This window comes from Eumetopias jubatus, unplaced genomic scaffold (assembly GCF_037043125.1).
Source record: "Eumetopias jubatus isolate StellerSeaLion01/CBP00866 unplaced genomic scaffold, mEumJub1_p1.0 scaffold_10, whole genome shotgun sequence".
In the NCBI taxonomy this organism is placed as follows: Eukaryota; Metazoa; Chordata; class Mammalia; order Carnivora; family Otariidae; genus Eumetopias; species Eumetopias jubatus.
This window is the reverse complement of record NW_028274816.1, coordinates 125,021,550-125,046,664: the sequence shown is the minus strand read 5'-3', so window position 1 is coordinate 125,046,664 and position 25,115 is coordinate 125,021,550. Positions and strand designations below refer to the sequence as shown.

Sequence of the window (25,115 nt, the reverse complement as noted above, 5' to 3'; positions counted from 1 at the left end):
TCTCTCTGAGCCTTAGTCTCCCCAGCCGGCTAGGGGGTTCTCCGCTGGACAGCTCCACTCTCCTTCTCCTTCTCCTGTGAGGCAGCCCAGTATCCTGGGAAGACTAAGGCTCCGAAGCCAGATCGGCAGAGGCTCAAACCCCAGCTCCACCACTGGGTGGTGAGGCGAGTCCTCACCCCACCTCTCTAGGCTTCAGGTTCTTTGTAATTCCCATCTCGCGGAGTTGCCATATCAATGAAATAATACAAGATCTGAGAACAGCCTGACTGAGCATGTGGGTCCCTGACACCCCCTTTCACTATGCCCGGCATCACACGCTCCCTCTCTGTCAGTCTCTGCACCTTTGAACTCAGCCCCGGCAGAGAACCTGAGGAGCCTGGTGGCAGGGAGGGCAGGTCACAGGGCCTCGGGCTTCCATCAGAGTCACCCAGGATATCTGGAGATGCCCTCTTCCCAGAAATGGCTTGTCTCCCGGAAATTATCTTACCCTCTCTGACAGTGGGTAGCACCCTCCGGGACCAAGTGGCAGCTGATTGCGGAATCAGTTTGCTCGTTTGATATGCTATCTCGATCCCATTTAACCGAGTGCTCAGTCCCCCCAGATAACACAATCAGTGCAATCGACAGTGACGGGAGGTGCCCATTAGCTCCGCTCCATTGCCCAGCACCCACCTGGCAGCCAGCGGGAGGAGCTGTGCACGCTGCGGTCCCTTCCTGAGACAGAGGATCTCTTTGCCCTCCCTCCCCCAGGGAAGAATCCCATAGGTACCTCCCCCGGGAGCCACAGGCCACATCTCTTATGGGGCAATCCTGGAAAGGGACACTTGGTCTTTAGTCTATGTGATGAGAAAGGCTCTTCTTCCTTGTGCTATGTTAAGATCAGTCTCTGCTCACCTGGAAAGACCGTGTGACATCTGGGATGGGCAAAGAGAGGAGCCCTGTCCTGGCACATCATAGGCACTGCCCGGACCCTCATTGCTGACTCAAATGAAAGACACAGGGCACTGGCAGGCCATCTGCTCCAGGGGGTATTGGCCTGGCTGGGCATGTAGTTTGGGCATTGTGTTGTCGATGACTGACACAGAATGCCAAGACATAGATGGGCTGCTTTGGGGGGCATCTCAGGAGATAAGGGTTGGTCCTGTTTTCTCGGGGCTTTGGGGCACCAGGGCCCCTCTGACCCAGAGCAATGAAGAGCCAGCCCTCTGACCTGCACCCACCTCTCCCACTCCGTCTCCTCCCTCCTCCCATTTGTCTGACACATCAGAGCTGCTATGGGCTCCTGAACAGAATGTAGGCCATCTGCCACTTCCTCATGCCTGCCAATCCATGGGGTGGGTGTGAACCTGTGGAATGACAGCCCCACCATCAGACATTCAGAGGAACCAACCTTCTTCTTGCAAACTGTTAACGTCCTGGCTGTGTTTCCCGTCAAGTGCTCATGCAGCCATTTTGAGAGCTGTTAGAATCAGAATATCCTCCCAGCCTTCTCAGAGCTGGCAACATTCTACATGAGCTGAATCTGGAGCCAGCATCCATTGACCTTTTCCTGGCAGTTAAGGATCTAGAGAGCCTAGTGGGCCACAAGCAGAATATGCATCATCTGTCCAGCCATGTGGTTGAAAAAGTCAAAATAATCAATAGCAGAGCAATCTGTACCTCAAACCAGTGAGAGCAACCAAGCTTCATCTTCCGTAGCCTATGTAATTGACTAGTAGTGGCTGCCTGGATAACTGTGTTGAGAAGGATTCTGAAGTCCCATGTGGCTCAGCAAGAAATACCCAAATTGGTTAACAGTGTCTGCCATGGACTGGGGCTAACTGTTCTATCTCTGCTTTAGACCCTGCCCTAGATGGACCCTGGCTAGAACCATGAGAAAGATAATGGTGGGGGGGGGGGGGAGAAAGAAAGAAAGATAATGGGAATTCAGAGAGATGTCTCAAATAAGGAAGAAAAGTAATGTCAATCAACCTCAGTTAATCCTAAAAAAGAAACTCCATTTTACAGATGAGTAGACTAAGTTTCAGAGAGTTTAGGTTATTTGCTTGAGGTCACACAGCCTGGAAGTGGAATGGATTTGGGATTTGAAGCCACATATGCTTTACTCTAGAGCTTGGCTCTTCCCCCTTTATTCACATCACTGTTCTAAAAGGATTTAAAAAAAAAAAAAAGATAAAAGAAATGATTTTTTCCGAGAAGTGAGAGAGATAGGACATAATGGGACCCTAACAGAGATGTCATGTATCCATGAAGGAATCTAAAACAAAACCCCAGGGCACCTGGGTGGCTCAGGCAGTTAAGCATCTGCCTTCGGCTCAGGTCATGATCCCAGAGTCCCGGGATCGAGTCCCACATCGGGCTCCCTGCTCGGCGGGGAGTCTGTTTCTCCCTCGGCCCCGAACCCCACTTGTGCTCCCACTCTCTCTCCAATAAATAAATAAAATTAAGAAAAAAGAAAACAAAACCCCCAATATATGAAGCATTTCCTGAGACTAATGACCAGCAGCTTCACTGAGAATAGAAAACGAACTTGAATGACCTACAATTTCAGGCAGAAAAGTCACTGGGGGATGGCCTTCTTGCTAAGGGTTGTACCTCAGGTCTTCAACTCACTGATTAAAGCCACTTCCTTTCTTTGGCCTGTTTCTTCATCTATCAAATAAGGCCCTGATTGGGAATGGCAAATATTTATCTCTCATGTTGGTCTGAGGTATCAAACATGGCTGCCTGGAGTGTTGTTTTGTGAAGGATTCTGAGGTCAAATGTGAGAAGAGCAGGAAATAGTGGAAAGGTAAATTAGTAGTGTCCACCCCTGTTGTTGGAGGAGAGAGGATATCTCATGTGACATCCTGGAAATAGGTGATATCATCTCATTTCCAGCTCTCAAATTCTATAGCTCCTGATTCTCAACCGTGAGCATGCTCCCCAAGCCTCCCTGTCAACAGAGAGGCGGATCTTCTCCCACGATCTGGACGGGGTGTGATGCTGTTCACTGTGGGGCAGGGAGAGAACCTCTGATCATTCGTTATTATTTCAGGACTTTCCCCAGAGGCCCCACCCACGAGGGAAGGGCAGGCCCCAGGCATCGAGGAGACGGATGGGGAGCTGACAGTGGCCCCCACACCAGAGCAGCCAGAACGGGGCGTCCACTTCGTCACCACAGCCCCTACCCTGAAGCTGCTCAACCACCACCCACTACTCGAGGAATTCTTACAAGAAGGCCTGGAAGGCGGCGAGGAGGCGATGAGGCCAGCACTGCCCTTCCAGCCTGACCCACCGACACCATTCACCCCGAGTGCCCTTCCCCGCCTGGCCAACCAGGACAGCCGTCCTGTCTTCACCAGCCCCACTCCAGCCATGGCTGCAGCACCCACTCAGCCCCAGGCCAGAGAAAGACCTTGGAGCCTGGAGTCAGAGCCCCCTGTGCTTCATATCGCAGCCCCCCTACCTCCCGTGCCCAGCCCAGGCCCCGGGGAAAGGCCCAGTACCACACCCCCTAGCAGAGCATGGACTCCGACCCAAGAGGGTCCTGGAGATATGGGCAGGCCATGGGCTCCAGAGGTCAGGTCCCAGACCCTGGGGCTCGGGACGGAGGGAGCCATCACGACCTCTACAGCATCAGGGGACGATGAGGAGACCACCACCACCATCATCACTACCACCATCACCACCGTCCAGCCACCAGGTCAGCTCCCTGCTGGCTTGCAGATCTGGAAATGGGGGATGGGGGAACCACGGAGCCCCTATAGTCCTCTGCCCCGTCACTGTGCCAGCCTGCCTTGCCCTTTGGCACCAAGGGCCAGCCTGCAGGAGGCAGGTGGGTGGGAACTGGATGGCCTGGGTTCAAATCCCGATTGGAAGCAATGATAACAGACCCTAGGAATTTTGCTGAACCTCTCCGAGCCTCATCTGTAAAATGGTGGTAGGACCCGCCTCATTGAGCCATTGTGACAACTGAGATAAGAATGCACCTAGTAGGTGCTCAGGAAAAGATGGTCCTCTTCTTTCAACAGGGAAATAGACACCCCAAGAGCTGGGTTTCACCACACACACACACACACACACACACACACACACACACACACACACATACCAGTCAGCCTTAGTTGAACCAACATCACCAGAGCTGGGCTTAGCCTTGTATTTCCTCCTGCCTCCCAGGCCCTTGTAGCTGGAATTTCTCAGGCCCGGAGGGCTCTCTGGACTCCCCCATGGCCCCCAGCTCGCCTACTGATGTCGGCCTGGACTGTTTCTACTACATTTCCGTCTACCCTGGCTACGGTGTAGAAATCAAGGTAAGAGACCTGGTTCCCATAGGGACAAAGCTGGAGCTAGTGTGTTATTTTTCCAGAAAGGTGCTGGCTACTGGGAGACGTGGGGATGCTCAGGGGCATCAGTTGGCCTAGAGCCAGGGCTGGGCCTAAAACTTGGCCAGCTTCTGCCTTACGCACCAGGGAGTGAAGAGCTACTGTTCCCAGGGGCTTGATCAGGAGCTCAGGAGAGCTTGAGGAGGGCTCTACTCTTGGATGAGCAGGGGAGTGTGTGAGTGTCTGAATTTATGTGGCTGGGGAGCAAGAATGCAGGGCTTCGTGGTTGGGCCTGAAAGAGCCAGGGGCCTCATTGACTGAATTATTCACTCACTCATTCCTTCAGCAAATACTCCCTGAGCAGCTCCTGTGGGCCAGGCCCTGTGCTGGCTCCTGGGCTATAGAGTTGAGGAAGACAGACATGGTGCACCATCAGAGAGAACCATCTGGTGGGCAAGTCAGACCCACAGCCCCCGTCTCCTGCCCCCTGCCTCCCTGGGCCATCTCATCCCTCCCTTGGGATTAAGACTCTCTCTTAATTCTCAACCCTGAGCCTGCAGGTCCTCATGGATGTCCCACAGCCTCTTCCCCCTCCACGTGCCTCAAAGCCAACTCTTCCCTTTTGCTCCCCCAAACCCACTTGCCACACCACTCCTGACCTCAGAGATGGACACCCTAACCCTTCAGAAACATGGCGCAGGGCTACCACCGTGCAATGTGGATGGCGCCTGGAGCGGTGCACGGGGAGGCCAACTTGGCCCTTCTCTCTCTCTCTCTTCCCTGAGTCTTGCTTGCCCCCACTATCCTCTGTCTCCACCTTAGTCCCTTTTTTTTAATTATTTTACTTTAATTTAATTTGATTTAATTTAATTTAAGTAAGCTCTTCTGCCCAACATGGGACTTGAACTCATGACCCGAGATCAAGAGTTGCACGTTCTACAGACTGAGCCAGCCAGGCGCCCCTCCACTGCAGTCATTTTTCCCATATGAAATCAGTCCTCCCCTCCACGTCTCCCCAGAAGCCTCTGAACCAAGGCCAGTCCCTCTGGCCCGCGTCTAGCCACTCCCTCCCTCATAATCTCCCCCCCCAAACCCCTCATCCCCCACTTGGCATTGAGCAGCTTGCAGCTAACTGGATGGGCCGAGCCCACTTTCCCCACAAGCCCCAACTGTATGTGCTGGTCCCTCTGCCCAGAAGACTCATCCCACTATCCCTTCCTGGGACTCTTGGTGTCACTTTCTCTGTGACTTCTCTCCTGATGCCCCATCGTACGAGTTTGTTAATAGCCAGCCACATCCCTAGCTAGACTGTGAGCTCCTTGAGGGGTACCCTGGAGCACAAGGCCCAGAATGGGGTCTCCGTGGACTGGCTAAATGAATGCACAAATGGATGGAGGCAAGAAGGAAGGAGGTGACGGTAGCCTGAGTCTGGAGACAGAATGGAGGTAGGGGCAGGCATTCGGCCTAGCTGAGGCCATCAGGCAGGTGACTGGTGAGCAGAGGGAAGGGGGCAGAGGAGGAGTCCGGGAAACAGGGCAGTGTTGGCTGCTCCCAGCTCTCGGCCTGTTCCCCACCCATCCCAAAGCCCCTGGTTCTGGGCCCGGAGCCAGCTACACCTGTCCTGGGGATGTCGAGGCCAGGTCTCTGAGCCAGGCCCAGAGGAGGGGGTCCTTCTCCCACCACGGGTGGGCCCCTCCCCTTCCTTCTGTGACTGTTTGCTCCTGTTCTGCCAAGCCCTGGACCCCTCGCTCTGGGCTGGTGGGGAGGGTAATTAGGAGCAGCCACCCCCCCACCCCGAGGCATTAGCACTCAGTGCTGCTTAATTAAGGTAATTAATGTAAAATCATCACCTAATGAGAGGTGGCACCGGCTGTGGCTCACCGGGTGGAAGGCGCCAGCTGCAGGTGTGGGGAAGGGGGTGGGAAGGGGCAGATGCCAGGGTGGGGTCCCTCCTGCAGGCCTGAGCTGGCTGCCCCTGCCTCCCCACCATTCCCACCGAAACCCACCGAAGCACACCGGGCCAGGCTGGGCCCAGTCCTGGTACTCACCACAGTGGGGCAAGATGCTGGCTCTGCCTGCTCCGGCCCTGGCCCCAGGCACCAGCCCCACCCTGGATGCCCACCCCCCTCTTACAAGCCCTGTGTCTGTTGTCTGGTGCTGCCACATTTTTTTTTTCATCAGAATGCAAAAACTGTTACCAGGCAACCTTGAGATGAAGACCTGCCACAGTCCTGGACTGCCGTCTGGAAATGTGGCAGGCAGAAGCTAGCGCCCCCCTCTACCCCACCACCGTGTCCTTGGGGGCTCCTGTTGGCCCTGATGGCCTGAGTTAGAGTCTGAGGCCAAGGCAGGAAGGGCCGGCGACGGGGAGGGACAGCATCAGCCAGGGCTGAAGCAAGGGTTACGGTTCATCTCCTTCCGGGGCTGGATCTGCAACCCCTGCCCCTACTGGGCCTCCTGGCCACACCACCCAGGTCACTTGGGGACCTGAATCACTGGTACTGCAGACCACTATCCACGGAGAGTTGGGAAAACTGAGGCCAGCAAAGAAAGGGAACTGCCCAAGGTCACTCAGTTAACCGTTAACTAGTGCCTTTTGATGAATGAATTTGCTCTGCAAATATAAATGGAGCACTTACCACGTGGCAGGCTCTGTGCCAGGAGCTGGACACAGTTCCTGGGGGAGACGGAAGTCCTTAGCACTGACCAAAGAACGCTCAGCGTCGTTGGGATGGAGTGGGAATGCCGGGATGGGGCGCACTTCACCAGCCTGGAGGGTCGGAGGGGGGCCTTCCGGAGGCCGTGATACCTGCTCTGGGGCCTGACAAAGGAGAGGTCAGCTGACACGCCTGGACTGGGAAGCGGTGGCTAAGGCGGACTGGCCGTTGACGGTTGCCAGGGCAGGATGGGACGGGTGACTTTTATTGCCCAGGAGCGGGAGGTGAGCCTAGGGCCTTCCGGATCGCACTCTTGCCAGAGGCTGGGCCTGAAAGCAGCACTTGTCTGCCCTGGGCAGTGGGGGATGGAATGGGTGAGGCGGCTGGAAGGCCAAGAAGGTGCCTGCCCTGGCTCTTTCAGACTTGGGGAAAGGCTTGTGGCTTCCCTCCATTGTGGGTGAGCCCCTGCCTGCCCCTCTGCGAATTCACAGGGACGGTGCAGGGTGGGTGGAAGGGACAGAATCCGGGGGGGGGGGGGGGGGGAGAAACCATGGGAGGAGAGGAGCATGTGAAGAACCCACAAATCACCTCCCTGACACCATGCTGAGCCCCTGCCATGTAATGTGACCACAGCTCCAGCTAAAGTCTGGGGCCCCTTTTCATGAGGAACAGGTTCATGGGTTTCAGAACCCCTAACTCCCCAGCTCTCCGTGTCTTGGACTCCAGCCCCTCATAACCTGCTTCTTCCCCTGCCCCCTCCTCCCTTCAGGTTGTTGCAGTGATTTGTGCGCTGAGGCCGAGGGTCCGAGCTGCCCACAGGGAAGAAGCCCGCTCAGGTCCTCTGTCATCAGAGGAGGTTTGCCTGTCTCAGCTGGGGTCAGGCACTGGGCTAGGCTCCCTTGAGAGGTCTAGAAAAGCCCCTTCAGGATGGGTGGGCACAAGCCGCCTGGCCCATGTGGGTGCCATCCCTGCTTCAGGCAGCCGTTCTCCCCTGAGGGCTCCAGGCCTTTCAAATGGGCCTGGCATGTGCCTCTCATTGCACTTGGCATTCCAAGAGCCTTCCCACTGCCAGTCTCCATCTTGGTTTGGCTGCTCCCTGTACCATCTGGAGCTTGGCACAGCTGCCCATAGTCCCTACCCTAGTGCCCCAGGTGGCCCCATTGGAACACAGCTCTCCCACGCCAGAGGCCGGCTGCCAGGTTGATAGCCACAACACCAGGAACAGGCCTGATGGGGACACCAGTAGGGTGGTGGGTCAACGGGGTGAGATTTCTGGGCAACCTCCTCTTTTCTGGCTCCTGGAGGGCTCGTCTGAGAGGAATTACAGAGGTGCAGGCAGGTCTGGCCCCACACATTTAGACCCCTCTCCCTACCTGTAAAGTAGACTCTGTCCCATAAGGGCTTGTGGACAGGCATAGAGGCTGTCCTGTGGGACTGGGCTTCCAGCCTGCCTCTGCAGCCTGTCTCTTGGTGACTGGCAAAGCCCCTGGCCTTCTCTGGAACTGTTTCCTTCTCTGTAAAAGGAGATGATCCAGATGATGCAGAAGGGCACTCCCAGCCAGTCCTTCTGAGCGTGTCTCCTCTCCTGGGTTCAGGAAGCTCCCTCATAGGCCAGACTGGGCCGTGGCCCCTCAAGCTCTTGACCCTGCTTTCTGCTCCTACCAGCTGTAGAACCTGGCCCAGAGAGAGGGTGGCTCCCAGGGACAGTGCCTCCTAGGCAGAGCCCTGAAAGAGCTGAGGCTAAGGTGGGTCGACAGCCAGCTAGCACCATGGCAAAAGCATTAGTCTTACCAAGGTAGAGCCCAGGTCTCCCCAAGAAAGGGGAAGAAGACTGTTCAGCTGTGCTGAGCCCCTTACAGGTGGGATCTAACTTAATCCTTACAACCCTATCCAGTGGGTACGACCATGCCATTCCACACACGAAAACTGGGGTTCAAAAAGTCATGTGACTTTCCCAAGGACCTTTCAACTAGTCAATGATGGAGCCGGAAGTTGATTCCAGGACTCAAGAGCCCCTCTTCTTCCCCTGACCCAGGAGATTGGCCCAGGTGTGGTGAATCTGAAGAGGCAGTGCATTTGGGGACTGCTGGGGGCTCTACCCCAATCCCTTTCCTCAGCTCAGCCCTGCCTGCTCCTATAAGATGCCCACCTGGAATTCCTCCAGCCTGGGGGCAGGGCCTGGGATGCTATGCATGAAGATAAAGCACTAGGCCAGCAATTGGGGGTCCTGGTCCAGAATCCTGGCTTTGCTTTGGATGTACCGTGTGACACAGAGAGGAACTCTCAACTTTTCTGATGGCAAGTTTCCCTTATCTGTAGAGCGAAAGTAAATACAATCTGCTTTGCCTCCCTTACTGAGATTTTGTGAGATCTGAAAGGATAATGGGTGTGAAAGTGCTTTGAAAACGATAAAGAGTCTCATGGGAAAAGTTGTGATTCTACTGCTGTGGGGAGTGGGGGAGCACACGGGTGGGGGGGAGCACGTGGAGGTGGGGGGAGCACATGGGTGTGGGGGAGCACGTGGAGGTGGGGGGAGCACGTGGAGGTGGGGGGAGCACACGGGTGGGGGGAGCACGTGGAGGTGGGGGGAGCACGTGGGTGTGGGGGAGCACGTGGGGAGTTGGGGAGCACGTGGGTGTGGGCGAGCACGTGGATTTTGTGGAGCATGCGAATGAGGGAGCACGTGTGAGGAGGCACACGTATGTGGGGGAGAACGTGGGAATGAGGGCCCACGTGTGCCATGCCATGTGTTTGAGGGACAGGCCCTGCTCCCCTACACTCTCCTGGTCACCAACACCCATGTGTGTCCTCTAACACAGGCCCGGTCGCCATCTTCTGGGGGCGAGGCTCACACACTGGAGTGATCCTTGAGCTCATCTGCCCGTGCAGGGTTTTACTCGGGGGATTATGGCACCATCCCACCTATGAGTCACACCATTAGGGCATGTTCTGGAGACCCGACTGGCGGCTCGGATGGGGGCAGACAGGCCAGTCGAGTCTGATGGCCTGGGGGGCTGGCAGAGGGCAACCTAACTCCTCCCCACCTCCCATTCAGGAAGGAGTCAGCCCCCTCAAAGTGGTTATATTTCCTTCCTTGAACTGACCTCATGGTCGGCTGGAAGCCGGGCAGTGCTAGACAGCCCAGGGTCCTGTGGGAATTGTCCTCACCTCCTTCTGCTCTAGCTTCCCCCTACCCGGCCCCCAGCTCCCCCACCCCTTGTCACAGGCTAGGGGTGTGGGAAGACAGCCCTTGTGAGCAGAGCTGACATTTCAATCTGTCTCCCAGGCTCTTCGGATGCCTGCGAATTGCATCAGGACTTCATCACCCTCCTTGTCCAACACTCAGCCCTGTCTGGCCCCTGTCAGGCCTGGCCCTCAAACAAGTGACAAATTACATTGCAGCCACTGCAGCAGGCCGGCAGGTGGGTGCTTGAAACCCAGGGGACTAGAGCTGCACAGACAGCCTCTAGCTGAGAACAGGGTACCTTCTGGATGTGAGCCCCGGGCCACCCAGGCCCACTGCATTCCATGCTCTCATGGCAGCCCTCACCATCAGGCTGGGCTGGAGGCCAGGCTAGCTGGAGGGGACCATAAGCCTCAGCTCCCAGTTTCCCCAGCTTTCCAGGCCGGAACATAAATCTCAACCTCTTGGAAAAAGCCCGGTCTGACCGAACCCCCACGGCTAAAGCTGGTGGGCCTGGGGTCTGGGAATAAACATCCAGATGTCTGGATGTCTGTCTGCAGGTGACAGCTGCAGGAGGTTGGGAGGGAAGGAGTTGCCTTTCCCTCCAGCAAGGCAAGATTCTGCTACTTGACACCTTGGTGACCTCTTGCCAGTTCCTTAGCCTCTCTGAGCCTCTGTTTGCTTATGGGGATTTTACCACATGCCTTACAGAAGTGTGGCGGGGAGGAAATAATGCCTGTAAACAGAACAGGACTTGACGCGCTGTAGGTGCTCCATGAATGCTGATTGTTATTGCTGTGTTGTCACTGCAGGTGACAGAGCAGTGGGGTCACAGGCTGGAAGCTATAGGTCAAAGGATATTTACGGCAACTAGGAAAAACGCTAAGTGCATCTCTACTCTGCTTTTGCCTCCTTAGTCACTTCCCCGCGGGGATGTCCTCCCTCCCTGCTCCTCCTCCTCCTCCCGGTCCTGCTAAGGCCCTCTCAGACCCACCTGCTCCAGCTCTCCCTGAGCCACTCCTCCCCCCGCCCCAGGATTCCCGCTGCATGCATTCAGTGCCACTTAAGGCAGAATTACATGCTGCCTGGCATCTCTCGATAATTACAGATTCCACGTGTGTGAGCCTTGTTTGCCCAACTCTAGAATCGTAGAATCTCCAAGTTTGAAGGGACCTCATCCAGCGTCTGCCTGCGGCAGGAATTCCCTGAGGAGTGTGTCCCCAGCAGATGGTCAGGCAGCCTCCACCCGAACGTGCCCTATAAGGGAGGCTCCTCACAGGGAGCCAACACTGCTGGCCTAGCATCCTGCCTCGAGGCTTCTTTTGGGCTCCAAAGACCCACTGGGTCTTTTCTCCCGGGCAGAGAAGTCCCCGGGGCACATCTGTTGTCAGCACCCAGGGTCTCAGGGGCCCAGAGCGCGGCTGTCTCCTCCAACCCGCCTGGGCTCAGTATCCATCTTCTGTGCTCCTCAGCTCACAGAAATCTGGCAAAGAATGTACTTCCAGGGGTCCACGCATTCTCTCTCTCCACATATCTTTATTTATTTTTTATTTTTTTAAATATTTTCTTTATTTATTTGACAGAGAGAGACACAGCGAGAGAGGGAACATAAGCAGGGGGAGCGGGAGAGGGAGAGGCAGGCTTCCCGCGGAGCAGGGAGCCCAATGATGCGGGGCTCGATCCCAGGACCCTGGGACCACGACCTGAGCCGAAGGCAGACACTCAATGACTGAGCCACCCGGGCGCCCCTCTCCACATATCTTTATTGTGATTGGCCATTGAAGAGGGCGTTGTGACCCCAAATGCCCCCCTGGGCTTCAATGGAGAAGGACAGAGAGGACAGGTGGGGAGGGCTTAAGGCAAAAGAACCGACTAGCCTGGCTTGGGAGGCTAAGGGTGGTGGTCCTGGGATCTGAAAGAATGACCAGCTTCACCAGAACGGCAGGAGGAGAGGGCTTTTCCTGCATATGCAAATGGCCAGAGGCCTGGAGGTCAAGTGTAGCCTCTGAGTGCAGTGTGGGCAAGTGAGGCTGGCTGAGCAGTCAGCAGAGGCCAAGGTGGGCAGGGCCCTGAGGGCCAGAGCAGTGTGTCTGGACCAGATCGTGGGGGCTTTGAGGGCTCAGTGGAGCACCACCAAAGGATTTCAGCGGGGCAGCGCTATGTTCGGATGGTCGACCACAGGTTGGGGCTGTTAGCTGGGTGCAGTTCAGAAAGTATTTATGAGGAGGGAGGAGTGGGTGAAGCCCTGGAGGCAGGGAGGCCAGCCAGGAGGCTGCTGCAGCACTCCAGGTGAACAATAGTACCGAGACGCTGGGAAGTGGCAGGGGGGATGAAGAGTAGTAAAAAGATCTGGGTCCAGGAGACCGGACTGAATGACTGATTGGCCGTGGGGTGTAAGGGAGGAGGCAAGATGCCAGTTTTGAACTTGCGCATGCAGGTGGATGGAAAGGGAAGCTGCTGGTGGAGGCGGGCGGGGAGAGTGGCTCAGTATGAGGCAGGCTGGGGGTGGGATGCCTGTGAGGCATCCAACAGGGGGCGTCCAGGGGAAGCTGGGCACGTGGGTCTGATGCTTAAAAGACCTCACATGGCTGGCCAGGCCCTTGGACACCCTCTAGTTCGACACACCTACTCCATGCCTACTTTACAGATGAGAAAACTGAGCCCAGAGAAGTGAAGGGACAGGAAGCAGCTGGTGTCCTGGTGTCACTGAAAAGCTTTGGAGACCGAAAGACATGCGTACAAATTCCAGTTCTGCTAATAATCTCTATGTGACCTTGGATATGAACTTCAGATCCCCTCTCTCAGGGTTACTGGGAAAGTGAAATGAGCTCTTCCTGTGCTCAAGTGCCCAGCTCAGAGCCTGGAGGCTCCAGTGGCCAAGCGGCCCTGAGGATGGGCCATGCCTGGGGCCCCAGGGAGTCTGTGGGCGGCAGGGCTCAGTCAGCAGGAAGGAGCCTGACTGCTCCGCTTTGCACTGTCTATCCCATGGCAGGTCCAGAACATCAGCCTCCGAGAGGGGGAGACAGTGACTGTGGAGGGCCTGGGGGGGCCTGACCCGCTGCCCCTGGCCAACCAGTCTTTCTTACTGAGGGGCCAAGTCATCCGTAGCCCCACCCACCAAGCGGCACTGAGGTTCCAGAGCATACCACCACCTGCTGGGCCTGGCACCTTCCATTTCCACTACCAAGGTAGGCCTGGGCAGCTGAGGGAAGAACCAGCCCAGACTGGGTGCCCTCCTGGGGATCTCTGGTGCTATTATAGGTGTGGGGTGGGGAGTCAGGAGGGCAGGCCCAGGTGCCCAGTGACGCTCGGTACAACTAAAGGTGATTATTGCACATCTGACACCTCCAGAACCTTCCCTCCTCCACCTACTACCCTCTAGAGAACTGTTTGTGAAGGGGGCCTGACACAGAACCAGCTAGCCCTAGGGGTGCCCATTGCCACTTACTCATTCACTCATTCATTCATTCATCCAGTCAACTCTTCCTAGGTATCTGCTCTTTGCCACGCTGTGCTGGACACTGGCAATATCAGGACGAACCCTCCAAGTCCTTGACCTCAAGGAATTCAGAATCTCTAGGGGAGGCAGACACTGAAATAGGCAATAACAATAGAAGCCCTCTCTTCAAAATGCAAAGGGGTCAAGGTGAAAGGGGCTTGATAGTGACCATCTGGAGGTCCTTAGCAACCAATCTGGCCTTCCTGAACCGCCTCACCCACCCTAGACCAGGCTCATGCCCCAGTCAGCTCAGAACGCCTCTGGAAATAGGGGAGTGGCAAGATACAATGGGAAAATCACAGACTCAGGAGATGGGCAGATCTGTGTCTTAATCTCCTTCCCTTTGGCTGTTGACCTTGGACAGGTCACTGGACCTCTCTAACCCTCCTTTTCCACTGCTGTACCATGTGACCAATATGCCTACTCCATAAAGTCATGAGGAAGATTAAACAAAAGGGTTCAATGTGAAATGCTTAACACTTAGCACGTTCCGTGAACTCAGCGTGTTCCGTGAAGGAACCAGAAACAAGTATTAAAGAGCTGGCAGGATGGGAAAGGGAGGAAAGGGGGTTTGCCTCTGCCCCTCTTCCATCAGCATCTCTCCTGGCCCCCTTCCCCCAGGCAAAGTCTTCTTGACAGGGTAACCAGTTCAGACTGGCGAGTGCTAATGGGGAAATAATTGGTGTGAACAATTATGGCATTGCCCTGCATTGTCAGGGACCGATTCTGCAGCCCTGCCAGGTCCACAGCCCAGGGAGGAGGACAGGAGCTGGAGATGGGGATGCTTGGAACCCACCTAAGAAGCACTTGCCCATCCCTAGCCTCTCCACCCAAACTGGGAGCACAGTCTGGCGTGGCAGCAGGGAGCCTGGCGGTGGGCAGGGGCTGGCCAGGGGCTTGGCAGAGGTAGGGGGCCAGCTGAGACAAGGGTGAGCATCTAGGCGGCCCGGCCAGCCTCCCTAATGGCTCATCAATCCTCCCTAGCAGCGGGCATAATTTCACGGCACGGTAACCTTCTCGCCGCAAATTCCCTTGCACAAAACCCTGGACCGTCTCTCTGTTGGGCCAGACAAAGGTGGCTGAAAGGCAGTGAGCTGGAGGCCCAGCGAAGGGTACAGACCCCGAGGAGGGGCTGGGAGAGCTGGCCCAGCCCTGCCTTCTGCTCAGCTCCCAGAAGCCCTCCCTCCTCGGCCCAGTTTTTGTCAATGATCAGCTCTTTCCTTAATGAGCGTAATTCCCCTAATTATAGGCTGTAATTAGCCCTGATCCCAGAGATGGGAACAGGAGGAGCATGTGCTCACACGCGTGTCTCCCGGGGCTGGAGAAAAAGGGTGCCAGAAGAGGGGGCGAGGGGACTAGTACCCACATCACTGCCTGAGCTATCCAAGATAATGTTGGAGATCACAAGGATGGGCCCCCACAAGGGCCTCATCTGCAGAACTGGGCTCCAACTCCCCTCCCACGGCCTCAGGCAGTGTGAGGAGGCAGAGGGCCCTGCCAGGCATGCCCCTCCTCCCTCCTGAGCATTCCTGGCACTGGACTTGGCCCCAGAAACAGACGCCAGAGAGAAAATAGCTCAACAGATTGCAGTCATACAGGCTCCCTGGGAACAGTAGTCATGGTAACAGGAGGACGCTCCTCCTGGGAAGTGGCCACTATGGAGTCCGGGGGCTTCCTCATCTGCCCCCGACCTCCTGCTTTCACCTCATCCCAGCCCAGTTTCCTAATCTATGAAATGGGGGACCTTCCTTCCCAGAGTTGTGATAAGAACCACAGGAAAGATATAAGGACATCTGGCTCATGACCTAGACCTGTCTGGGTGTCACCCCCCTCCCTGCACTCTGGTTGGGGTGCCCCCACACTCTTTTCCCTATCCCGTTCTGGCCGGGGGTCTCTCCCCAGGTCATTGTGAGGGGGCCACCCTCACCAACCACCCAGGGCAGCCTTGCCTATCACTCATGGGTTCCTCTGACTCCTGACCCCTGGTTTCTACTTCACCGGGGGAAGCAGGTGGGAGAGAGGAGATGGAAAGCAATGGGCTCTAGAGCCAGGAGCTTCAAGCGCCCTCTCTACCACTTACTGGCTGTGTGATCAGGGCAAGTCCCCCAGTCTCTCTGAACCTCAGTTTTCCTTATTGGGAAATTAGTTAATAACCCATACCTTGCCTTCCTTCCTCCCAAGCATGTTGTAGACCTCAAATAAGAGTGTGAAGGCATTTTAGAAGCTGGAAGGTGCCTGCAGATGTGAGGTGCTTTTATCAATCGAGATTACGAACAGTAACAGCAGGCTGGGACATTTGGTATTTGTTCTGTGCCAGGAATTACGCATATGTCCTCTCAGTTAACCTCTCATGTAACAACACTGGATGCAGTACTCGAAATGGTGGGTAAACAAGGAAACGGAGGCACAGAGAAGTTAGGTAACTTGCCCAAGGTGGCACAGCAAGTAGGGGAGCTTGTGTTCTTCAAACCCAGGCAGTCAGACCCCAGAACCCATCCCCTAAGCGCTGCCCTGTTGTGCCTGCCGATCACAAGTAACCCCTCATTGGCCATGAGAGAGGGAAGAGTAAGAATCATCCTCTCCCTTTTCACAAACCCAGTGACGATAGCCAGGACGGGTGGAAATCATGAAACTCATTTCTGGATCCTGTTCTGCCCAGAGGCGACCTCTTTTTCTATTCACACGAATCACACAGAGGCTAGCCGAGGACCTCTGGACCTGCCTGGACCTGCCCGGACCTCTCTTCCCACCCACCTGGTGCCATCAGTAAGGGTGGGCCCCTCCACCCCAAGATCCTCAGTCGAGACAATCCCCATCCCTCTTACGACCCTCACGGGTTTTCAGACTTTGTAGCCCAAGCCTTCACTCTGCCTCTCTCCTTGACCCCTCCGGCCTTCTTTCCCCCTCTGGGACCCAATCCCTGACCCCCATTTTTAGCTATCGCCTGGGCTTGGCTCCGGGCTGGGCCTTTCCAGGTTGTTTTGTGGGATTTGCTGCCACCATTCGGTCATACTTGGTATGACAATTCCAAGAGTTACGAAGCTTCCCAAGGCAACTTGTCCTTCCCCCAACTTCCAAGGAAGGCGTGTCCTACCTCCCCACCCTCGCCCCATCCTGTTTTTAAAAGAAGTCCACAGTCCTTACCAGTGAATACTGGGAAAGCTTTTACTGTCTGACTTCAGTCGTTCTGGGTGTAATTCATAGCCGTCCCCTATAAGAAAAATAGTATCAATACTTTACATCAGGATAGACTTGTCATTGTTTCAAGTGCTTTCACATCTCTAAGTCATTCAATAAACCTTCCTTAAAGATGTGCTCTCAGCTGGATTCCAGGGATACCAAGCTGAATAAAATACTACCCCCTTTATTCTCTTAATAACCCCATAGGTAGCCCGGCATTTTGAACCTCATTTAACAAATGAGAAACTGGGACACAGAAAGGCTGAAAAACTTGCCAAAAGCATCAGAAATCTTGGATCAGAACTCAAGCCTCCTAACTTCCAGCTCTGCGCTTGCTCCACTCACCAGCCCAGGCTGCTGGAAATATCGCTGGCCTCTTCTGGAGAGGGCATCAGAGTCTTTCCTGGAATTCCCGATGCCTCCTCCAGTCCTGAGTGACACCTCCAGGCAGGCTGTGGCAGGACTCAGCCCCCTGGCTATGACTCAGCCCCCAACACACACACACACACACACACACACACACACACACACACACACACTTACCCATTTTCTCTCTGTAGCCTACCTCCTGAGCTGCCACTTTCCCCAGCGTCCTGCTTATGGAGCTGTGACTGTCACCAGCCTCCACCCAGGAGGCAGCGCCCTCTTCCGCTGTGCCACTGGCTACCAGCTGAAGGGTGCCAGGCTTCTCACCTGTCTCAATGCCACCCAGCCCTTCTGGGATTTCCAGGAGCCTGTCTGTATTGGTAAGTGGTTCTAGGGGACTCGGTGCTAAACAGAGGAGTAAGGGGGGGGGCTTATCCTTGCTCTCAGTTGCTGTCTGGAACCTTCATTTGCTCTCCATAAGGAAACCAGAAAATGGTCACATATCTCCACCGCATTTATCCAACCTCACATATTGAGCTTTTCCTGTTATCAAGGTATCACGGGTATATAGAGCTGAATTAAACAGGGACCGTGCCCTCAAAGAGCCCACAATTCCCGGAAATGGGGGAAGAAGGAAGCACATCGATCACCAATTTCCAGAGCAGGAAGTAAAAAGCACCAATGAAGAGACATAAAGTGACTTGGGCAGGGAGGAAGCAACCATTCTTAGTTGGGTCTTTAGGAGACTTCCTGGGGGAACTGACATTGAAGGTTTGACATTTTAATGGAGGGAAGAGTGCAGGCAGTTAACACAGAGGCAACAAGGTGAGGCAGTGTTTAGGGACTCAGGAAACAGCTGGGGAGGACCTCAGAACTATTCCTCAGGAAGCCAGGAGGCCAGACAGGCAAGAGACTCTGAACTTGACAGTGACTTTGGGAATAGAGAGGAGGGAAGAGGTCCCAGAGACACTGATGAGCGAAGGGGGACAAGTGGAAGGAGACGGAAGGAGACCGTCCCAGGTTCTGGGCCTGGACGATCAGGAAGTCTGAGATTGCTACCAGGGGAGAGGGGCTTCTTGGCAGAAAGAAGATGAAGTATTTAATCTGCAGTGCGAAAGGCAGCCTGGACATCTTTCCTTTCTTTTTCTTTTTCTTTCTTTCTTTGTTTTTCTTTCTTTCTTTCTTCCTCTTTTTCTTTCTTTCTTTCTTTCTTTCTTTCTTTCTTTCTTTCTTTCTTTCTTTCTTTCTTTTTCTTTCTTTTAATAGCTCGGGCTCTTGAACCTTATGTCATTTTATAAACTCTTCCTGGGTGCTAAGCACAAGCAGAGGTGAATAAGTCAGATGTAGTCTCTGCCCTCTGGGAGCTCTCTGGCAAGTGGGGAACCCAGCATGCAGCAAGTTCTGTACAGACTGTGCTGTGATGGGGTGAATTCAGGGCATGATCGGGATCCAAGGGAGGGAGAGCTGCTCCAAAATGAGGAAGGAGGCAAAGAAAGCTTCCCGGAGAGAGAGCATGGAAGGACGACAAGAATGTTAGCTCAGGGAAGTGGAGTGGATTCTTGGGACAGTGTATGCAAAGGTGTGGAATGCACAAAGCAGGCCGGAGTGGGGCCATGACAAGGCGTGCCTGATGAGCGCATGCGGGATGGGGCTGAAGCCGAGTCAGGAGAAAGCCGGCTTCATAAAGGGCTTGAAGGCCACCTTGAGCTTGGATGACCTAGGGGTAACAGGGAACCGCAGACAAATTTAAGTGAAGGGTAGGCATGATCACATTCGTGGGGCAGTTCTGTTCTGAGACCAAGCAGAAAGCTGGGTCTTGTCCTCTCTGCAGAGAAGTGGAGAAGAAACTCACCACAAGCCCCTCCCCAGGAGCCTTATTAAGTTAAAATATTCTGCCATCTTGAATATCTCAAGACAAGGGCGCTGTGTTCTGGCCAGGGCAGCCCAGTCTCTGAAAGCAGGCAGGGTCCAGAGCTGTGTGTCCAGGAGAGGAAAGTGCTGCTTGGACTCCTCTTGCCTTTGAAACCCCTTCTCTGGCCCCACTCAACTGCCAGGACTTTGGTGGCCCAGAAATCTTCAGCGATGGGGCTGGGTAAGCTACTCAGCCTCCCCTTGGAAAGAGGACAGTCCCAGGCCAGAGGGGTCAGCCCAGGAACGACGGTGGTAGTGAGGCTATTTCAGAAAGTAAGCGAGGCCAGGTCCTGGCTAGCAATGTCTGCTGAGGCCATAAGATTTGGAGGTGGATGGTGGGTACACCAGATGTTTGTCAGGCCAGAGCTAGTCCTGCCTCTGTTTTACATCCACTCATTCATTTTATTCAACAAACACTGAATACCAACTCTGTGCCTGGCCTGAAAAGACCTGGCCTCCGCCCCAGGGGGGTCCTAGTGAAGGGACATATCCAAACAATAACTTAGTTTTAGGAAAGTGGCAGGAGGTAGAAGCAGCAGATATACCCAAAAAGTTGGAGCCCCTGGGTAAGGGGCTTTAAGGGGCTGCCTGGAGGCAGTCGGGGAAATTGTCCCAGAGGAGTCAGCCGAGAGGGAAAGTCACTTACCCAGGGCCACGTGGCCAGATCTACCGCAGTCAAAGGAGTTGCATGTGAATAATCCCAGGGGTGTGAAAGGTTAGGGTTCTGGAAACTGGGCTGTCGGGGGCTGCAGGGTCCCAGGGGCCAAGGATTGACCTCCAGGACCATGCAGGCGCAGAGGACACAAGAGCTGGGGTGGGCGGGCAGGCTTGGTAGGCCGTCCAGAATCCAGTGGATCTAGGGTCCAGAATCCAGCCCACAGTCCTGGCCCTGTCTCACAGCCGCCTGCGGTGGAGTGACCCGCAACGCCACCACGGGCCGCCTCGTCTCCCCGGGCTTCCCAGGCAACTACAGCCACAATCTCACCTGCCACTGGCTGCTTGAGGCCCCGGAAGGCCAGCGGCTGCACTTGCACTTCGAGAAGGTTTCCCTGGCAGAGGATGACGACCGGTGAGGGGAGCCCTGGGGGGACGGGAGGGCCTGGCCGCCTAGTGCCTCTGCTGCAGTTGGAACCCAAGCCTGGGGGCCACACCCCAGCCAGGGCAGTGAGACCAGCTGCACCTCTGCTGCTTTCCTGGCCCAGGCTCATCATCCGCAATGGAGACAACGTGGAGGCCCCTCCAGTGTATGACTCCTACGAGGTGGAGTACCTGCCCATCGAGGGGCTGCTCAGCTCCGGCCGACACTTCTTCGTGGAGCTCAGCACGGACAGCAGTGGGGCAGCGGCGGGCATGGCCCTGCGCTACGAGGGTGAGCCTGCTAGCGCCTCGCGGGGGTGGAGGGCTCAAGCCTAGGGCTTCTCCTCTCACCCCCCCACCTCCACTCCTTCATCGCTCCTTCCAACTTAGCCCCTGCTCACCTAACACTTAGGTACCCCCTCCCTAACCCTCCCCTCCTGGCCTTGGGGATTCCTACCCCGTTCTTGCAGGAGACCCTTGCCTGGACCCAGGCCCTCTAGTCCAAGAAAATGAATCCTCTAGAATTTGAAGAGCAAAAACAGCCCCAACCCTTAGAGAAGGAAAATTGCAGCAAGAGACATTCTACAACCACTCATGCATGCATGCATGCATGCATGCATTCATTCATTCATTCATTCCAAAAAACCATTTATTGAGCGCCCTGTGTGTATGAAGCACAAAACTAGGTGCTGGGAATACAATGGTGATCAAGCCTGCCTCCCAAGCATGATAGGGTATGGTGCTCTGGGCATCCTGCCCCCGCTGCAAGCCTAGGACATGCATTCGTGGTCAGGAAGCTAAAGGCCTTGGGGCGGGAGGCAGAAGGACGTCTGCCCCGTTTGGCCTGGCTGAGGCTAAGCTGGGCTGGGCCCCCTGGTTTGCAGCCTTCCAGCAGGGCCACTGCTATGAGCCCTTTGTCAAATACGGCAACTTCAGCAGCAGCGCCCCCTCCTACCCGGTGGGCACCACCGTGGAGTTCAGCTGCGACCCTGGCTACACCTTGGAGCAGGGCTCTATCATCATCGAGTGCATTGACCCCCACGACCCCCAGTGGAACGAGACAGAGCCAGCCTGCCGAGGTCAGTAGGTACCTGTGGATGGGCCCGCCCAGGGGGGCAGGGAGCAGGGTGGGGGACCGGAGCCAGAGGCAGAGCCTGGGGCACAGCGGTCCTGTGACATGTGAGATTCAAGCTTCCCCCCCCCGCCAAGAGGAGGTGGGGGCTTCCGGCCATGGGTCAGCACTCCTGTGGGCAGGTGGCAGCCCCAGGACATAGCCTGGGAGGGGGGACGTGGAGGGGACGCACCTCCCGGGCCTCCCCTGCCTTCCAGCTGTGTGCAGTGGGGAGATCACAGACTCCGCTGGTGTGGTGCTCTCCCCCAACTGGCCGGAGCCTTACAGCCGCGGGCAGGACTGCATCTGGGGCGTGCACGTGGAAGAGGACAAGCGCGTCCTGCTGGACGTCCGAGTGTGAGTGCCCACTGGGCGAGGCCAAGCCGGCTCCTGAGCTCTGAGGCCATGTCTGGCCCAGCCCCCCCTGGAGTACCCAGGCCCGCCCTCCCTGACAGTCCTCCTCCGCAGGCTGCGCATAGGCCCTGGTGATGTGCTTACCTTCTATGATGGGGACGACCTGACGGCCCGGGTCCTGGGCCAATACTCGGGGCCCCGTGGCCACTTCAAGCTCTTTACCTCCATGGCCGACGTCACCATACAGTTCCAGTCAGACCCCGGGGCCTCGGTGCTGGGCTACCAACAGGGCTTTGTCATCCACTTCTTTGGTGAGCTTGTTGCCCCTGCCCTGCCCTGCTGCCCCGGGGAAGAGGATGCCAGAATATGGATCCCAAAGCATGGCGAGTCAGACAGGCCAGGGCAACGAGCCTGAGTGCTCTGATCCAGCAAGGGAAAGCTGGGAAAGCTCCAGGTATCCTCTCCGCTGAAGGAAGCCAGTCTAATTCTCCATCTTCCCTGAGGGCCCAGGGAAAGGGAGCCTTCCGTTGCAGCAAGAGAGATCTGGGTAGGCAGCGGGAAGACCTTCATCACAAAAATAAGAAACTAAGGAAAGGGGTTTGTTTCTATCTTCTGACCGTCTTGAACGGAAGTGACAATTTGCCGACCCTACCTGGCCCTCTCTCTCAGGACCGGGGAACCGGCCAACACACTTTTGAAAGTAAAGCCAAAGCCGAAATGATAACCCAGGAAACTCGGAGACAGAATGATGTCAGGGACAGGCAAGGAGGGACCCCTGAGCAGGAAGGAATGCGTTGCTGGGCCTGTCCTTGCTGAGGAAGGCTAGCACTGTCGCTTCAGTGCTGGCTGAGGGCCTCCGTCTTGCTGCCCCTGTGCCCCCCAGAGGTGCCCCGCAATGACACATGTCCGGAGCTGCCTGAGATCCCCAACGGCTGGAAGAGCCCGTCTCAGCCTGAGCTGGTACATGGCACGGTCGTCACTTACCAGTGCTACCCTGGCTACCAGGTGGTAGGAGCCAGTGTCCTCATGTGCCAGTGGGACCTAACCTGGAGTGAGGACCTGCCTTCCTGCCAGAGAGGTGAGTCTACCTGTTCCCCATGTTTCCCTCCTTAGTGCAAGATACGAGCCTCTCTCCTCGATTCTGAACCAGACTTCAGCTGTTACCAGCTAGTGCCCTTGAACTTCCTCTAGCTCTCGTAGCCTCAGTTTCCTCACCTGTGAGATGGGATGATACCTTTTCAAAGGGTTATCCACCAAGCACTTCAAATATTTCCTCCCCGGGAGATGGTGTTTGTTGATTCTCATGGATTGGAAGGGGACAAATGAGGGATGCACCAGCCAAACGGCAAGGACAGATAATAGGCAGCAGAGCCACGTGTCAGAAAGATATTGGCTGGCTTGGAACAAAGCCAGGGTGGACTGGCTTTTGTTGACTTCTACCTGGGCTACTTTCCCATAGTGACTTCCTGCCATGACCCTGGGGATGTGGAGCACAGCCGACGCCTCATATCTAGCCCCAAATTTCCCGTGGGGGCCACCGTGCAGTATATCTGCGACCAGGGTTTTGTACTGACTGGTAGTGCCATCCTCACCTGCCATGACCGTCAAGCCAGCAGCCCCAAGTGGAGCGACCGGGCCCCCAAGTGTCTCTGTAAGTGCCGGATGGGTAGAGGGGGAAGCCTCTGAGAGGAGACAAAAGATGCCACCTCTGGAGGCTAAGGACCTGGCGCCCTCACTGGGCTCTGCCTACTTTGCAGTGCAACAGCTCAAGCCATGCCACGGCCTCAGCGCCCCGGAGAATGGTGCCCACAGTCCAGAGAAGCGACTTCACCCAGCAGGGGCTACTGTCCACTTCTCATGTGCCCCTGGCTATGTGCTGAAGGGCCAGGCCAGCATCAAGTGTGTGCCCGGGCACCCTTCACATTGGAGTGACCCCCCACCCATCTGTAGGGCTGGTGAGTGTTCTGCCACCCTCGGAACTCCTGTCTGCCCTGGGGCGCCTGGGTGGCACCGTCGGTTGAGTGACTCTTGGTTTTGGCTCAGGTTGTGATCTTAGGGTTGTGGGATCAGGCCCCATGTCGGGCTCTGAGCTCAGCGTGAAGTCTGCTTACAATTCTCTCTCCCTCTCCCTCTCCCTCTGCCCCTCCTGCTCATGCTCTCTCTCTCTCAAATAAATCTTAAAAAAAAAAAGAAAAGCCAAAACTCCCGCCTGTCCCACAGGGCTGCTCTAGCAGAGCATCTAGCAAAGATGCCAAGTGTTGAACCCCCTGCCCACACCCACTTCATGTTACCCTTAGTCTCTCCAGTCTCTGCCAGATCCTTCTGACCTGGTGACACCAAGACAAATGCTGGGGTGGGCTCCCCTTGGACAAATCCTTCCCATGATCAGTCTACTCCCTGCCTTAGTGGTTTGGCCCATTGGTCTCACCTCTGCCCTTGGCCCTCCCCTCTTGTTCCAGCCTCTCTGGATGGGTTCTACAGCGGCCGCAGCCTGGATGGTGAGCCCCCCTTTGAGGGCCAGGGAAATAGTCTCCCTGCCCCTGGCTCTCACAGCTCCCAGGCCATGGGTCCCCCAAGAAGGGAGGGCAGAGAAAGAGAGAGGTCCGGGACCAGCAGAGCAAAAATTCCTTTCCCTGCCCCCAGCTAGCTAGAGGGAGCTGGTACCTGGATTCTCCTGGGCAGAGGTGAGGACAGATATGGGCTCTGGGTCACAGGGACTTCTGCCCCAATCCTACCCACTGTGTTTTCAGTTGCCAAGGCACCTGCTGCCTCCAGCACCCTGGATGCCGCCCACATTGCAGCCGCCATTTTCTTGCCACTGGTGGTGATGGCAGTCTTGGTGGGAGGTGTGTACCTCTACTTCTCTAGGTGAGTCCGGTTTCCCTTCCTGCCCTGCATACCCGACTCACTCCTGCCCAGCACTTTCGACTCACAGGCTTCTCTGTCCCACAGGCTCCAGGGGAAAAGCCCCTTGCGGCTGCCCCGGACACGACCCCGCCCCTATGACCGCATTACTGTGGAATCAGCATTTGACAATCCAACTTATGAGACTGGAGTAAGTACCCACGCCATTCTTTGCACCCTATCCAGGACCTAATTCTAGGCTCCCTTGAGCAGGTACCCCTGAGGGTCCCTCCAAGCCCTCTCACTCTTTCCCTTTTCCTTGGGAAGGTGGATTATGGGCTGGCAAACCTTATACAAGTTTCCAACTCCCAGCAGTCTCTTTACTTTGCAGGAGACGAAAGAATATGAAGTCTCCATCTAGGTGGGGGCAGCTTGGAGAAGCCAGCTCAGCCCAGCATCACAGCCCAGCAGCAGAGTTTCCAGCTTCCTGCTGTCCCTACGCCTCCTGTACATACCATCTGGGAAGAGATGCCACCAATCCCTCAAGAAGTTGTGCCCTTCCCCACCTGCAATGCCCACCAGGGCCTATTTTCTCAGTACCACTGCCCACACAGGGCCCTTCCTT

The 25,115-nt window shown here is 55.9% G+C and overlaps 1 protein-coding gene across 2 annotated transcripts; it reads left to right on the top strand.

Annotated features, from left to right (window-relative positions):
• The first annotated feature begins 3,045 nt into the window (after nucleotides 1-3,045).
• Nucleotides 3,046-24,911, top strand: SEZ6 (seizure related 6 homolog). 2 transcript variants are annotated; one of them, XM_028109048.2, is made up of 16 exons: nucleotides 3,046-3,685; nucleotides 4,162-4,295; nucleotides 13,141-13,336; nucleotides 17,388-17,573; nucleotides 20,005-20,173; nucleotides 20,307-20,473; nucleotides 21,066-21,260; nucleotides 21,511-21,649; nucleotides 21,761-21,957; nucleotides 22,530-22,724; nucleotides 23,106-23,297; nucleotides 23,404-23,601; nucleotides 24,106-24,144; nucleotides 24,397-24,514; nucleotides 24,599-24,701; nucleotides 24,866-24,898. In XM_028109048.2, exons 1-16 carry the CDS (start codon nucleotides 3,244-3,246, stop codon nucleotides 24,896-24,898), a joined length of 2,703 nt encoding a protein of 900 aa, XP_027964849.2. In that variant the 5' UTR covers nucleotides 3,046-3,243. The 2 variants fall into 2 exon arrangements, with proteins under 2 accessions (XP_027964849.2, XP_027964850.2); XM_028109049.2 differs by having other exon boundaries at nucleotides 3,073-3,685; nucleotides 24,882-24,911.
• Nucleotides 24,912-25,115: the final 204 nt, after the last annotated feature.

What these genes read in the sequence shown, in the direction of transcription:
- SEZ6 (XM_028109048.2), top strand. Translation starts at nt 3,244, where the DNA reads ATGAGGCCAGCACTGCCCTTCCAGCCTGACCCACCGACACCATTCACC. An exon ending in GTCCTGCTGGACGTCCGAGT is followed by an intron (nt 21,650 to 21,760) that starts GTGAGTGCCCAC and finishes CCTCCTCCGCAG; the next exon opens with GCTGCGCATAGGCCCTGGTG. An exon ending in CAGCGGCCGCAGCCTGGATG is followed by an intron (nt 24,145 to 24,396) that starts GTGAGCCCCCCT and finishes CTGTGTTTTCAG; the next exon opens with TTGCCAAGGCACCTGCTGCC.